At 36.3% G+C, this 15,787-nt stretch overlaps 1 protein-coding gene across 2 annotated transcripts; it reads left to right on the top strand.

The window, feature by feature from the left end:
- The first annotated feature begins 6,608 nt into the window (after positions 1-6,608).
- On the top strand, positions 6,609-13,222 carry LOC111380105 (senescence-induced receptor-like serine/threonine-protein kinase). Of its 2 annotated transcripts, none has more exons than XM_023003574.1 (14): positions 6,609-6,782; positions 6,869-7,418; positions 7,492-7,967; positions 8,067-8,205; positions 8,299-8,370; positions 8,465-8,518; positions 8,602-8,682; positions 8,822-8,967; positions 9,087-9,319; positions 9,707-9,833; positions 9,927-9,989; positions 10,078-10,104; positions 12,385-12,547; positions 12,657-13,222. In XM_023003574.1, exons 1-14 carry the CDS (start codon positions 6,656-6,658, stop codon positions 13,057-13,059), a joined length of 2,661 nt encoding a protein of 886 aa, XP_022859342.1. In that variant the 5' UTR covers positions 6,609-6,655; the 3' UTR covers positions 13,060-13,222. The 2 variants fall into 2 exon arrangements, with proteins under 2 accessions (XP_022859342.1, XP_022859341.1); XM_023003573.1 differs by having other exon boundaries at positions 9,707-9,842.
- Positions 13,223-15,787: the final 2,565 nt, after the last annotated feature.

Here is a 15,787-nt window from a genome sequence, read left to right as displayed (position 1 = left end):
TTACCTTTTGGAGAAACGAACACCACCAGTGAACTCAGCAGGCAGAGACGGTCCAGAAAGGGTCACAATTCGCCAGTGCGCGTGGCGGCGTGTGAGGTGTTTTCTGGCGACGGTGTCTTCAGGCAGTTTTCTCCAGACGACGAGACGGATTTTGTGATGGTGTCCAATTTTAGTTTTGGGTGAAACTGTGGTTCTGGATTGTTTTTCCCTTTGCATGTTCGGAAGTTTTCAGTTTTGGGTGTTGTAAGTTGCAAGTTCTTCGTGATTTAATTGAAATTTTTTAGAGATAGCTTCGATAAAGTATGATATTCCCCTGCTGGAGGTTTTTGCTATGGCAAGTAAAGATGAGAGCTGTGTTGACGCAGATTGAACTTGATGATGCTTTGCTGGGTTTTGAGAAGATGCCAGCAAATTGGTTTATGGAGGAGAAGCAACGGAAGGATAGGAAGGCTATATCATGGATTCATCTTCATTTGTCCAATTATATACTGCAGGATGTCTTAAAGAAGAAGACAACGACTGTTTTGTGGCTCAAGTTGGAGCAGTTGTGCATGACAAAGAGTCTGACGAGCAAACTGACTCTAAAGCAGAAGTTGTATTCCCATTGCATGGTGGAAGGAAGATCACTGCAGGACCATCTTGCTGTGATCAAGGAAATCGTTGCAGATTTGGAGACGTTGGAGGTAAAGTATGATGAAGAGGATTTGGCCTTAATCCTGTTGTATTTGCTGCCCAATTTTTTTTCGTCATTTCGTGATACTATATTGTATAGTCGTGACACGGTTGTCCATTGAGGAGGTATACGATGCCCTGTTCTCAAAGGAGAAGATGGAGTTGTTGGTTGGAGATCCTACATCTAGGGGTGGGGATGCTCTTGTTACTCATGGTGATCGACAGAGGGGTAGATCGAAAGTGAGGTACAACAATGTGTATTGTTATTACTGCAAGAAGAAAGGACACATCAAGAAAGATTGCGACAAGTTGCAGGATAAAGGTAATTTACATGCAAATCATTCGGGGCGATTTTGTAATTCGGACGAAACCAATGTAGTTGAGAATTTTTCTGATGATAGAGATGTGATGTTGGCTATATCTGATGGGGAAGTGGATTCTGAATTCTGCATGTTCGTATCATATGTGTCCCAATAGGGCGTTATTCCAGACATATGAAGCGGTGAAGCAGTGAAGCAAGGAGGAGTTGTCATGGAAAACAATCAATCTTGCCAGGTTGCAGGAATCGATTGGGTCAAATTGAGGCTACAAGATGGGACAATGATGACACTTGATCAGGTTCGCCATATTCCAGATTTGACAAAGAATCTCATATCACTCAGTACCCTGGATACAAAAGGGTATAAATTTTCTGGTGGAGGTGGAGTCCTGAAGGTTCAGAGAGGTGTTCGGGTCGTATTGGAGGGATGGAGGAGATCCTAGTTGTACGTTTTGTAGGGAAGCGCAGAACCAATTAAGAAGAGACATTTGGACAAGTTCAGTATCGTGGTGGAAATTTAATTTGGTACAGTACCTCTTGTGTTTGGCTCTGAGTCGGTTTTGAACTTTGCTCATGGGAGTGTTGGTGATTCTGTTTTGCCACCAACTTTAGCAGATACATTTTGTTCTTGTGCTAGGGGACTCATGGAGTGTAGGTACAGTGGAGTCAATAATGTCTGTGATGCCTTTGGGAACGTTGAAGGCGATAGTTCTAGCAAGGGGTCTTTTGATCCAGCATGTGGTATGGTTTCTGCTGCAGGGTGTGCTTCGACCCTATTTGGTCAACAATAATTCCTTGGTGGAATTTCGGGAACCCGGGTTTTGGGTTTGGGTGTCGCTTGTGGACATCGTGCAGAGGACGATGGTTTGGTGATGGAGAGTTTGGTTATTGCATTGAGGAGATTGGTCAGTTCATTTTGTTGCAGAAGAATTTGAAATTTAGGAGTTTCGTTCGTTGCACTGGAATTTGAGTCAAGGTGGAGATTGTTAGAAGTGTGACTCAAATAGGAGTCTAATTGAAATTTATATTTTTACCTTTTAGGGACTTTTTTAGGGCTAGACCAAGTGTACTATAAATACAAGGCTCCTCTATCAGTTTTATGGAAGCATCATTGTTGTCCAGTTGTAGCTCTCTCCATATTAATAAAATTCATTGTTCCTATGCTTAATTCATCTTTTACTTTAAACTTGTTCGTGGTATTTTGCGATCTTGTATTATACTTCAAATTGGTGTCCATTAAATCTCAATTCTTGCGTTTCGTTTCCACCGGTCCCAACATGAACAAGGTCTGAATAATCAGCAGTCTTAACTTATTCAATGTCAAAGTGGGACATGGGGACGTAAAAAATGATATTGATATAAGTTCTTCCTTTCTGAATCACATAAATTATATTTTAAAGACGCTCACAATAAGTTCACATATAAATAACTCACTTCTTGATCTTCGATTCCTCCGTCGATACGAATGCTCCCGATCAAAGTAATGAGATGTGTCTATTCATCTCCGAGAATATATGTTCATGCTCCTTTATAGGGACAGAGCTAGGAGGGACAAAAAAAATTCTTTTTGAAAAGTTCCAAAGATTTTTTTTTTTTTTTGACAAAAAATTTAAATGGGCTTGGGGGTAGTGTTCGGCTACGCACCTGCTCTTTTAGGTTCTTGGCATAGCTTTCGATTTTTTCATGTTATCAAAAAGTTGAATAATTATATTTTATATGATGTCAAAGATTTGAACAACGAAAATTAAAATGGAAGGTAAGCCAACTAGATCAGCGTATCGAGCTGAGTGATTTGTAGTGATGTCCATCATCTTTACTTTAGTACATAGTATGACATAAGGATGCTAAAATAAAAATGATGAAAAAAAAGGAAACTAACACGGTCAAGTATCGTGCCACCTACCCAGCTAGGCACTAGCCAATCACGTACGTGTCAATTTTTATAAACCAATGATTTATCAGCGGAACTGTACTGCGTTAAATTTTGATTTTATACTCACCACCTAATTTTTGAAAACATACATAATTATATATCAAACCGCTCTGATGTCGTCCGGAAAATGATCTTCAAATAGTTTAACGAAATTGCATAACTGTCAAGGAGGTACTTAGAATTTAAAATCCTTGATCTTAATTTAGTTAAAATGAACTTTAAAAATACATACTTTTGATATTATTCTATTAATATTTGATAAAGCAATATAGTTTAGAACTTAACGAAAGGTATAGAAAATTAACATCAATCAACAATCAACAATCAACACATACATTATCATTCCTATAATGCAAAACTATATGAATGAATGCTAAACAAGTAATGATACACATGATTTTGTATCCTTATTTCATTATGATCCCACTAACAAAATTCATGACTTTCATTAATATCTCAACTTATTCATCATTTATCTTTTGGGCTCTGAATCTCACTATGGTGTACCATATGAACTTATATATTTTTATGATCAACAACATATGTGTCTTCTGATAAGTATGATTTATACACTTATTTAGACTGTTAAATTAATATATCTGATAGCACTTTTGATGAATTATGGCTTAATCTGCTATATATTTTGTTTGTTAGGTAAAAATCAATGATTGGATGTGAAATTGGAAGAAAGTAACGAAAATCGATGAAAAATGAAGGAATGTCAAAGTTCAAGAACCAAAGTATAAATATTCAAAAAGTTAATTCGGACCACATAATGATGATTGAAGAATGTGGAGAGTCAGTTAGATGAGAATAGAAGAGAAAGGGCTGAAATTGCATGAAAAAAAGAAATAAATAAAAATAAGAACTAGTGGAAGTTCAGAGACCAATTTGGAATTAATCTCATAGTAAACACACCCATGCCTCGCAAAGTGGGTTTTTCAGCAACCCGAGGCTGAGTCTTCTTAACCATATGTCAGCAAAGAGGAAAACCATGCACGCGCACGGGCCAATTTCTTCCAGACCAGATAACTTTCTTTCCGTGACTCGAACTCTTTTGAAAGCTAATTTTGATGCGATTTAATCATAATTTTTGACGACTGTAAGTCGAGAACGTGGGCTAACATTAGAGGGATTTCTCTCTAGCCTCTCTAATCAATTCATATCACAAAATTCATCAAAGACATTCACCATCTTCTGGGAGAGAATATCAAACCTAATAAGAAATTGAAGACAAATTATATCAATAAGGTGAAGAATCGAGGATTGGAGTCGAAGATCAAGAAAAAATTGCTTCCACGTATTTCTTGTATTTATATAAATTTTGGATGATATATTTTCATTATTCTTCCTTTAATAACATTAGAATCATGCTAGGTTAGAGTTCCTTTTTGTTGGAATGAAGATAAACCTTATTATTACTTAATTTTAATTCAAAAATCAAGTAGTTTACTTTATTTATGTTCTTGATAGATCTTGTATGTTATGTTACATTTTTAAATGTTTGCGCAACTTTGCAAAGTTAATACACGGACGATAGATATTAGAAATAACATGTATGACGTATGCAATCATATAAATGATAAAATTCAATTTAAAATTTATTGTTTGTGAGACGACACTTTACTCACTATATTATTACGTATCAACGAATTAATGGTTTTCCGTGTTGCAATTTCTTCAATGTTGCTTTTTTGTGTTGCCACGAATTAGTGCATTATTTTACTCATGTCTCATTTTACGACCAAGTAGCTATGCTTAGGATTGTATTTCTATATTTTTAATTTCAACTTTTGCACGGCACTCGAAATAGATGTATTAACATTTATATTTTACTTGTTTACTTTTTTAATGATAATAAAAATTTAACAGACTCTCCTTTTTATTATTTTGCGATTGAAGTATTGGATTACATAAAAATGATCTACTGTTACTTTTCTGTTGAGGTTGTCCCACATTGATCATGAATGAAATTGATATTCAGTTTATAAGTGTGGGGGAAAGTTTCATCTCTGGAACTAGTTTTTGGGGTGAGAGAGGCTCAATACTGTCCAACACTGGTATCAGAGCCTGGTTTATCAACAAGTCCGGCCCAACAGTCATAGAGATACGAATTTGTGTGAGGGAAGACGAGTTTGGTCTCCTACAGGCCCTGTTGTGTGAGGGGGAGATGGGTTTGGTCTCCCGCAGAGCCAGATGTGTGGAGGGAGAAACGTTTGGTTTCTCGCAAAGCCCGATGTGTGAGAAAGAGATTGTTGAGGTTGTTTTACATTGGTTGTGAATGGGGTTGGTATTCAATTTATAATTGTGAGGAAAATCTTCACCTTTGGAGCTAGCTTTTGATGTGAGAAGGGTCCAATACCACCCAACACAATTGTTAGAATTTGGGTGTGACCCAAATTCCTTGTTGAAATAATTGTAGAGTTCTAATTGAAGTCACATCAAGAGGAATTTTAATTGGAATGCTATTGTGGAATCCTATTCAAATTTAATTGTCAAATTCTGGTTTAGAATTTGTGTTGGACTTAAAGAGGTTAGGATAAACAAACTTTTGACATTTTATTTCATCTACAACTTTACTTTTAGGGATTGAATTGTTCTTTGTTGGGTTTCGATATGCAACAAATCCCCTGCTATGATGTTAACATGGGATTATATTTCATAGCTCTCGGGCGACGAGTGAAATAATTACCAAAAACCAAGTCCAAAGGCTCTATCCGACCCATTTATATTACCTTTTGGATGGATTTGAATGTTGACCCAATTAGCTTTGTTATTGATCCAATTAAAAGCCTAACCTAACACTGCTTATATGGATTTAACCCTAGCTGTTTTGTGGTATGATTTGTGAGAAACTTGAAGGAAAAAACATGGCCTTTGTGAAGAGAAAACGTGGCTCCCTTTGTGGTGCAAAAAATTGGCTGCTTTGCTTTCAAAAACCCGTGAATTAACTTTGTGTTTTGGCCTTCATTTCGTGTCTTTTTCCATTGCTTTCTCCTTGCCTTTGTGGCTACAAATCGACACCATCATCTTATCCTTTGTGGGTGAGATTGAAAAGCTACCAAAATGAATATATTGGTTGTGGATTGGAGCTAGTTGAATTATTGGGTACAGTTGAAACGTGACACTGGGGAGGACCTAGACAGTTTGAACTGTGAGGTCAAAAATGAATTTTTTTTCGAACAACGTTTCATTAATGAAAATAAGATTATATGTTACAACAATAGGATTTGGGTTTGGGCTTTTTTGGTATTGGATTGGAGAAATTAATCGGGTTGACTCCCTACTTTGGCAGGAAATTATATTTTAAGCAAGGGGGGAAAAATATTCCAAAAAATTGTGAGGTTATTTGAACCCACATGACCCCATGTGGGTCCGCTAGTGACGTGACATGATTAGTTTTGATGTCGGATAACTTGAATTAACTTCTAGAGTATGTAAACATTAGCATCTAATGACTCAGGATGGATTAATCTTAAAATGCTCTTTTGAATATTTGTTTTTTAATACAAATATGAAAATCAAACATCGTCTTCTTACTTTCGATGGCTCTTAGATTTAGCCTGCTTGAAATTTAATTATTACCAGTCAAAATAAATATTTATATTTAAACATAAAAGACTATTAAAGTGTGACTTTCAGGTTAATAGTATTATAGGACCATAAACCCAAGTAAACCCCCAAAATTCAATTTAGAGGGCTTCAAGATATATGTATAAAGTGAAACTGTCATGGGTTCGGATGAAGTTGTGCTAAACGTTAGAAGGGTGTTGGATATGTTGAAATTTTGCCTCGTCGAAGTTCTCGTTGGCTTTGCTCTAGTTGCAGTTCTGGTTCAAACGCAGACTCATCCATTAGGTTTCTCATACTTCAATGTTCGACACGTATTACTTCCATTCATTACTCGAACGTATTCTTATTCTTCCTCTTCTTCTCTCATGCAGGATACATAAGCATTGATTGCGGATTAGAGAATGTTTCCAACTATAACGATGCAACAACTGGTATATATTACACCTCAGATGCAGAATTCATAAACAGCGGCATTAACCAGAATATATTGCCTGAATACAAGACCACATACCTTGATCGGCACTTCTTGACTCTCAGAAGCTTCCCTGAAGGAACTAAGAACTGCTACACCCTAAAGCCTGTTAAATGGGAAGGTAATAAATACTTGATAAGGGTTCGATTCATGTACGGTAATTATGATAACAAAAGTCAGCTACCGGAATTTGATCTGTACCTTGGAGTTAATTTCTGGGACACGGTAATCTTCGATGGTGTCTCCACCTCGATTACGAAGGAGATTATACACATCGTTAAGTCGGATTTTGTTCATGTGTGCCTGATGAAAACAGGTGTTACAACACCTATTATATCAGCGGTAGAGTTGAGGCCTTTGGCTAAAACTTTATTTCCTACTCAAATTGGATCTCTCAAACTTTATGCAAGATTGCGTTGTGGCTCAATAACATATGGGCAACAGACAAGGTGATTTTTTTTACACTGCCAAAATTTCTGTTTATTCCTCGATTGAATCGTAACTAGAAAACAATATTGACAGGTTAAGGTACAGGGATGATCCCTATGATCGCATTTGGACGCCCTTCTTCTTTCAGAATAGTCTGTGCATAAATACTACAGAGACTGTGTCCCCAAGCAGGTACAGGCCACCATCTGAAGTTATGAGCACTGCCTGGGCACCAATAAGTCCAAACGACTCTTTGGTCTTTAATTGGAAACCTGAAAATGCATATGACTCATTCTATACCTACATGTATTTTGCTGAGATTCAACCATTGACAGCCAACCAAACCAGAGAATTTAGCATCGCTCTGAATGATCGGTTCTGGAATAAATCCTTGACTCCACTTTATCTACAAGCATTAACTAAACGGAGCATATGGCCTGTGCCTGTTAGTTCGAACTATACTCTTGAGTTAAAAAAATCTGAAAAATCAACTCAACCTCCAATCTTGAATGCCATAGAACTTTATACAGTGAAAGTGTTCTTGAAATCAGAAACGGATGACACAGATGGTAAATGTCCTCACTACCTTATCAATTTCTATGCCTCTGCTGATGGAACTTTATCTTTAATTGATGACTTTGATCGTGTTTCTTCTTTTGCAATATTAGTCACTGCCATCTTGAAGATCATGTCAACTTATGGATTGAAAAGAAATTGGCAAGGAGATCCATGTGAACCAGAAGATTTTAAATGGGATGGACTCATGTGCAGATATAACAATTCAACTTCCCCAAGAATCATATCCTTGTATAAATGTGCAAATATTTATGACGTGTGTTTAGCACATTTCTGATCGGTGATTATAGCATAATAACATACATAATTCAAAATTTCCCTCAGGAATTTGTCTTCAAGTCAATTAAAAGGAATAATAGATCCTTCCATGTCCAATCTCAAAAGGATTGAAACTCTGTAAGTCAATCTGAAAAGTAAGAATTTGATGCTGATCATGGAGGTGCATATTATTTGTTTTTGTTTGATGATTTTAAGATCTTTATCACTTCAGGGACCTGTCAAACAACAATTTGATCGGAAGGGTACCTGATTTTCTAACGGTTCTGTAAGTTTTTGAGTCCTGAAACTGACATTCTGCGGCTCCCCTATATACTCAAGAAACAATCATGATTCTTTTCTCTGATGCAGAAACTTGAAAGGAAACAATTTTACATGGCCAGTCTCAGATAAGCTCATGGCGAAGAATAAAAGTGGATTACTGTTACTCATGTGAGTGTTTCGAAAAAAAACTCCTATATTTTTGCTCTCTGTTTAAATAAAGACAAATAAATGAAATTGACAAAAATATCAAAATTCATTTAACTACTGCAAAGGAATAATGTCATGCATATTTTGTTGTTGTGTACAGTATTGATGATCCACCCATTCGAACATCTGCCAAAATGAATAGTATTCTCATTCCAGTTCCAGTGTTAGCATCAGTCCTTGCTGCTGTATTTGGTCTGTTAATTGTCTTGGTTACCCTTCGGATCGTTAAAAAGAGAATAAAGAAAGGTACTGGAGAAATATACAATTTCAAATTAAAATATCTCTGTTGAAAAACCTAATGAAGACTGATTAAAAAATGGTGTTTTCCATGTCCATTAATGCTTATCAATTTTTATCGTCTCAAGCGAGAGGGAGACAGAGAGGATATGCTACCCCCAACAGAAATGGCAGCGTACTGGTGACAAGGAATAGAGAGTTTACATACTCCGAGGTGCTACAAATAACCAATAACTTCGAGAGAGTAATCGGAAAGGGGGGATTTGGCACAGTTTATCATGGTTTTGTAGGTGACATGCAAGTTGCTGTGAAGATGCTCTCTCCGTCATCTTTCCAAGGTTACAAGGAATTTCGAGCCGAGGTAAGCATCAACTTCTGATGGATTGCCACCATGACCTAACTAGCGCATTGAAATAATAAAAACTGTTAACCCCAAAATCTGCAATCCCTATGTCAACAGATCCAGCAACTTCCACAACCACCTACACGTTACCTACAAACTATGACACATTAGGAGGCAAATTTCGCAATCCCAAAAAAAGGTCTAGCAACCATTTGCACTTCGATGATCAAGTCAATTATCTAAAAATAGAAAACTAGAAATATGATTTGAGTGGGAGAAATAGATGAATATGGTTTTGGCCAGGGGTTTGATCGCTATCCCGCCATGTGTACATGAGCATGTCACGTAATATATTGGTAAAACAAAATCCTAGCACGCAAGCTGAATAGATTGTATGTTTTACAGGCCAACCTTCTTACGAAAATTCATCACAAAAACTTAACTTCTCTTGTTGGGTACTGTAACGAGGACAGCAACATGGGAATAATCTACGAATACATGTGTAATGGAAATTTGGCAAAGCATCTTTCAGGTAGATTAGGTCAGTTTTTCTCGTAAGCTAGAATAGAGAAAATATTTCCTCGATTGGTTGCTTCATATCCAAATGATCTTTTGCTGGTCGCAGGTAGTAATTCGTATGCTTTAAGTTGGGAGGAAAGGCTCCAAATAGCATCCGGTGCTGCTCAAGGTTTATGTCCAATGAATGTTTATTTCTTCACATAATTTCTAATGTTAATCGAGTAACTCCAAATAATATCACTTGCGAAAATCTGCAGGATTAGATTACCTGCACCATGGATGCGAGCAATGACACGACCCGTCCCGATCACCCTAATGGATCCGACACGTGTCGTGCGCCGATGGTAGATACCAGCTAAATGCCGGACCCACCACCAAGGCAAACTTGACATGCTTTGACTGTAATAATTTTATAAAAATTTCGGCAGAGTTTCCTCTGAAAAATGGACTAAAACCACCTGAGAATAAAACCAAAAATCCCAAACATATACACATACTTTAAAATAGGGTACACAAGCCCATCAAAATACTAATTCATCAAGGAATTGTACTGAAAAAGAAATTTACCATATCAAAACATACACAAAATATGCAATGGGTATGAGACTTAATACATTTTTGATACAAAATACATTAACCCCCAAAATATATGTTGTATGGATTAACAAAATGAGACATACAAACAAGGACACGATGAAGCTCAACTCGTCGAACGACAGGCTCTGATATGGCTCAACGCAGCTTCTATCTGATAAGAAATGAGGTGACAAAAATATGAGCTAGCGACTCAGTGAGTGGATATTTGTAAAGGTCATACTTTATCATTTATAACACCTTTCTAAATACTAGTATATAGTAAAAATTTCCTTTCACAATATGTTAAATTAAAATCTTCATTCTTTCAACTGAATCAACTAAATACTGTAAAATCTATTTCTAAAATCTGATAAGCTATGTAATACTGAAGCATCACACCAAAAATGTACCCTGAATAACCATACTCGTGTATCGATTAATCTCGATATACATAGCAAGGTCATTAAATTCTGAAATTCTGTAATTCTGAAATTCTGAAATTCTGAAATTCGCGCGCAGAGCTATAAAATGGTCATACACTATGGAAACACATTCACAATAGTGCAGAGCGGGTAAAATCACTATACTGATCATACGCTGTGGAAACACATTCACACTAGCGCAGAGTGGGTAAAATAACCATATGAAGTCATACACTGTGGAAACACATTCACACCAGTGCAGACGAGGGTAAAATCACTTGGGTACTTTCTGGTGGTTTTAAAATAACTTTGAATATACTGAAATAATTAATACTGAAATAATATGTCAATGAAAGAATTTAACTGAACTGAATTTAACTTTTAAAAACATTTGATAATAAAATTCGTTTTATTCTAAAAAATCATGCTATCAACTCAACTTGTAAAATACGTAACTTCAAAATTAAATAAATACTTATTTCTAAAAAAATAATTAAATTTATCCACTCACATAACACAAGCTGAACCTAAACTGGTCGATAGGCTCTTCCAACTTCCTCGTCACCACCTGGAATACATAACAAGATGGCTAATCAACTACTATTAAATTAAGAAACTTTAAAATTTACTTCTATAATACTTAACCAAAATTGGTCGATGCTCGAATGAATTCCCAAATATTCTTTTGATCAATGGAGCTAATCCCACTTTCTAATTCCTTTTCTAATAACTAATTTATCAACAAAACCTTCTTCCCAAGTTAAAACTAATTTTTCTTTCCAATGTAATGAAACTAGTGACCATAATTTCCACCCATCTAATATACATTTGCTCCTTAAAATCAACTCCCAAATGAAATATTCCATTTATATAATCACTTCCACAATTAATTAATTAAAATCCCCAAAATCGGATTCTAGGGTTTCCAAAATTTTCATTGCCTAAACACCTTGTTAAAATTGAAACATAATTAATCCCTAAGCTTGAGCTCCAAATCGTACATATATCACATAAATTTAACATTTTATTATTACATGATAAAACCCTAAAAATTTTAATATAAACCATACTTAATCATCTAAGACAAATGGAAAAATTAAACCCAACTTGAAGATATCAACCTTACCTCCTTTCCTTTTCTTTTTCCCCTTCTTCTTCCTTTTTCTTTTCCTTTTTTCCCTTTTTCTTTTCCTCTTTTTCTCTTCTTTCTCGGCTGGTTCTGCTTCTCTTCGTGTGTGTGTGTGTGTTTTGGTGTGAAAATGAGAAAAAAATGGGTCAAAGGTTGAATTAATTGTCCACAATCCCATAATTGCAAATTAAGTCCCTTAACTTTACTTTTTAGTAACCTTTAATCCTTAAACTTCCAAAAGTATATATATAAATTCCAAACTTTTAAATATATCCAATTCAGCCTTCATATTTTGCCAATTGCAAAATAAACCCAAATAAAATGATTTGGTCAATCAAGTCCCAATAAAAATGATTTATTTCATACAAGTCCTCATTGGACTTGACTTTGAAAATTCCACTATTGACTTTGACTAGATAAAAATGTGGGTTGTAACAAGCAACCTATAATTCACAGAGATATTAAATCGACTAATATTTTGCTTGACGAAAACTTTCAAGCTAAATTAGCTGATTTCGGTCTATCAAGAGCTTTCCCTGTTGAAGGTGGTAGCCATATATCAACAGTACTCGCAGGCACTCCAGGATACCTTGACCCTGAGTGAGTTTTTGAGTCCTCAGTTACGTCATATATGTACATATTCAATGCAAGAAAGTATTAGCTTTTCAGGGTTTATTGGTGATTTATTTCAACAAACTTTGGCTTGCAGCTACTCTTCGTCAAATAGGTTAACGGAGAAAAGTGATGTATATAGCTTTGGAGTTGTCCTTCTGGAGATAATTACAGGCCGTCCAGCATTAAAGGGAAATGAAGAAGCGACACACATAGTTCCATGGGTGAATTCCATGCTTCCGCAAGGGGACGTTAAGATGTTTCTTGACCCAAGAATACAAGACAATTTTTCTCTTGACTCTGTGTGGAAGCTTGTGGAATTAGCAATGGCTTGTGTATCTCACAATGCCATCGAAAGGCCAACCATGACTTATGCAGTGATGGAAATTAAAGAATGCTTGGCAATGGTGATTACTCACGGCGAAACTGAATCTGATAAGTGGGTCAGGATGATACCCACGAGTCTGGAGACTAGTAGACTTGTTCCTCACACCGTATAGTAATTTGCTGTGTTTGTATATTGAACTCTTAAAGTGATGTTTGAAGAACAGTATCCATGAGGAAGAACGAAGATGATGAATAAATGCTGTATGCATACAGGGAAGGCTAAAGAACATTCACGTACAATGATCAAATTTTAGTTCTAAAATTTTCTTCAAAATTAAATTTTCATAATCTTTTGGTTTGAGTTTCTTTTTCACATCCATTATATTATCTCATTTGAACAAAAACTCCATCAGAGTGAATAGAATTTGATTTCCATAATTCAAAAGTCTTGAGTGGTGTAGAAGTCGCAGATCTGGGAACCCAAGAGGTGAAAGTTCACCTCTCAACTTGGAGATCTTCAAGTAAAAAGTAGTGTCTAATCAAATATGTGAGCAATACCCAGTGAAGCACAAAGGTCAACAAGTATGCATATATTAAGATTAGACTTCTTTTAGACTTTTAGTTATTATACAAGGAGACCAAGCAAATGCACCAAATAAACTGTGTTGAAGTAATACAAAGATTTAATGCCAATGAAAAACAGAGATTAGACATTGTTTCTCACATAAACCTATAGAGATCCTGCTATACGATAATGAGCCTCTAACTCGAGGTTGTTTCTGTTAGAAAATGATAATATCTATTTTCTTATATATTGTTTGCAGCCGTGTGTTACAAATTTATAGGTAGAAGAAGAGTTCCTATTCTAGTATATACAAATCTTATTCCTACAATCAAGCTACTATGTAAGGAAATTTTTTTCTTTCTATCCCATTTTCTATAATTCCTCCAATCTTTCCTCAATTCACACTGACACTCCCCTCAAGTTGATGTATATGGATCCGTTACGCGCAACTGGACCAGTGTGTTATAGAAATCTTTTTTGGACACAGCTTTGGTAAGTATATCTGCTAGTTGGTCTTCAAACTTGACAAATGGGAACCGGATTGTCTTAGTCTCTAGGTTATGTCTGATGAAGTGCCGATCTACCTCTACATGCTTCATTCGATCATGCTGAACTGGATCGTGCGCAATATCTATGGCGGCTGTATTGTCACAAAAGAGGTTCATTTCAGATTTGGGGGCAAAACCAATCTCAGCTAGCAAGTTTTTCAACCAAAGAAGCTCACATAGACCCTTGGCCACCCCACAAAATTCTGCTTCTACACTAGAGAGTGCCACCACATTTTGTTTTTTACTTCTCCATGTAACAAGATTTCCACCAACAAATGTGAAATATCTTGAAGTCGACTTACGGTCCATGATGTTCCTAGCCCAGTTTGCATCTGTATAACCTTCAACTCCCAAATGGTCATTCTTAGAAAACATGAGCCCTTTCCCTGGAGATGACTTCAAATAATTTAGTATCTGAATTACAGCGTCCATGTATTCCTCACTTGGACAATGCATAAATTGACTTACTACACTCACGGCATATGTAATATTTAGACGGGTATGAGAGATATAAATTAGTTTCCCAATCATTGGTATCTTTCCTTATCAGTTGGTTGCTAATCCGGATATATTCCGAGCTTGTGATTCTATACACTCCAACAAGCCAACCTAACATAATAAATCTAGGACATATTTTCTTTGGCACAAAAAGATGCCTTGGTTTGATATGGCAACATCTATTTCTAGAAAATACTTAAGTCCACCTAGATTTTTCATTTCGAATTCACTAGCCAACCGCCTTCGAAGTCGTGATATTTCTTCAATATCATCTCCTGTAATGATCACATCGTCGACGTGGACAATTAAAGCTATTATCTTACCCTGTCGATTTTTGAGAAATAAAATATGATCTGCATTGCTTTGTTGGAAACCATACTTCTTCATTACCAAGCTAAATCGCCCAAACCATGCCCGCGGCGACTGCCTTAGTTAATATAAGGCTCGTTGTAACTTGCACACCTCATTAGTTTCCATGGTCAGTGAGTAACATGGTGGGATGTCCATGTAAACCTCTTCTTTGAGATCACCATAAAGAAAGACATTTTCCACATCAAACTGGTAGAGTGGCCAATCTAAGTTTGCCGCAATAGATAACAATACTATAATAGTATTTAATTTGGCTACGGGAGAGAAAGTTTCTTGATAGTCTACACTATATGTCTAAGTATAGCTTTTGTCACGAGTCTTGTCTTGTATCTTTCTATAGATCCATCAGCTTTGTGTTTGATGGAAAACACCCACTTGCAACCAACTGTTTTCTTTCCTTCTGATAATGGCACTAGGCTCCATGTCTTGTTTTTCACTAATGCTTCCATTTCATCTTTGATTGCTTGAGTCCACTTCGGATCTTCTAAGACTTTTTCCACCCTTGTTGGGACATGACAAACAGAAATGTTATGCATAAAGGTCTTGAGACGTTCAGCCAATCCCTTTGTGGAGACATAATTGGTAATAGGGTATCTTGATCTCATTTCCTCAATGTTCGGTGAATAACATCTTGGAGGCTTGCCACAATTGTGCCTATAAGGTAATATATAACCAATAGCAGATTTCATGATATTTGTGTTAAAGGAGTTTACCTCAGAATCATTCTCAAGAGTTGGGCCTTCGGGTACTGTAGAGGGGAAAGAAATTGCAGTTTCTTGATCAGCTTCATAGTGTTCAGAAGCCGAAGGAACTTCTTGATTAGCTTCATAGTGTTTAGGAGCCAAAGGAATCGGAGGCAAATATTCATGGTGTTCAGGAGCTAGAGGCACATATTCTGATTGCATCAATTCTACATGTGCT

The sequence above is a fragment of the Olea europaea genome, unplaced genomic scaffold (assembly GCF_002742605.1).
Source record: "Olea europaea var. sylvestris unplaced genomic scaffold, O_europaea_v1 scaffold2094, whole genome shotgun sequence".
Lineage (NCBI taxonomy): Eukaryota > Viridiplantae > Streptophyta > Magnoliopsida > Lamiales > Oleaceae > Olea > Olea europaea.
This window is presented reverse-complemented; position numbering and strand designations above follow the sequence as displayed.

Excerpts from the sequence above, each read along its gene's own strand:
- LOC111380105 (XM_023003573.1), top strand. The coding sequence starts at position 6,656 with ATGGGTTCGGATGAAGTTGTGCTAAACGTTAGAAGGGTGTTGGATATG. Across the intron at positions 7,419-7,491 it reads ACATATGGGCAACAGACAAG|GTTAAGGTACAGGGATGATC; the intron begins GTGATTTTTTTT and ends CAATATTGACAG. Across the intron at positions 8,206-8,298 it reads TCCCCAAGAATCATATCCTT|GAATTTGTCTTCAAGTCAAT; the intron begins GTATAAATGTGC and ends AATTTCCCTCAG.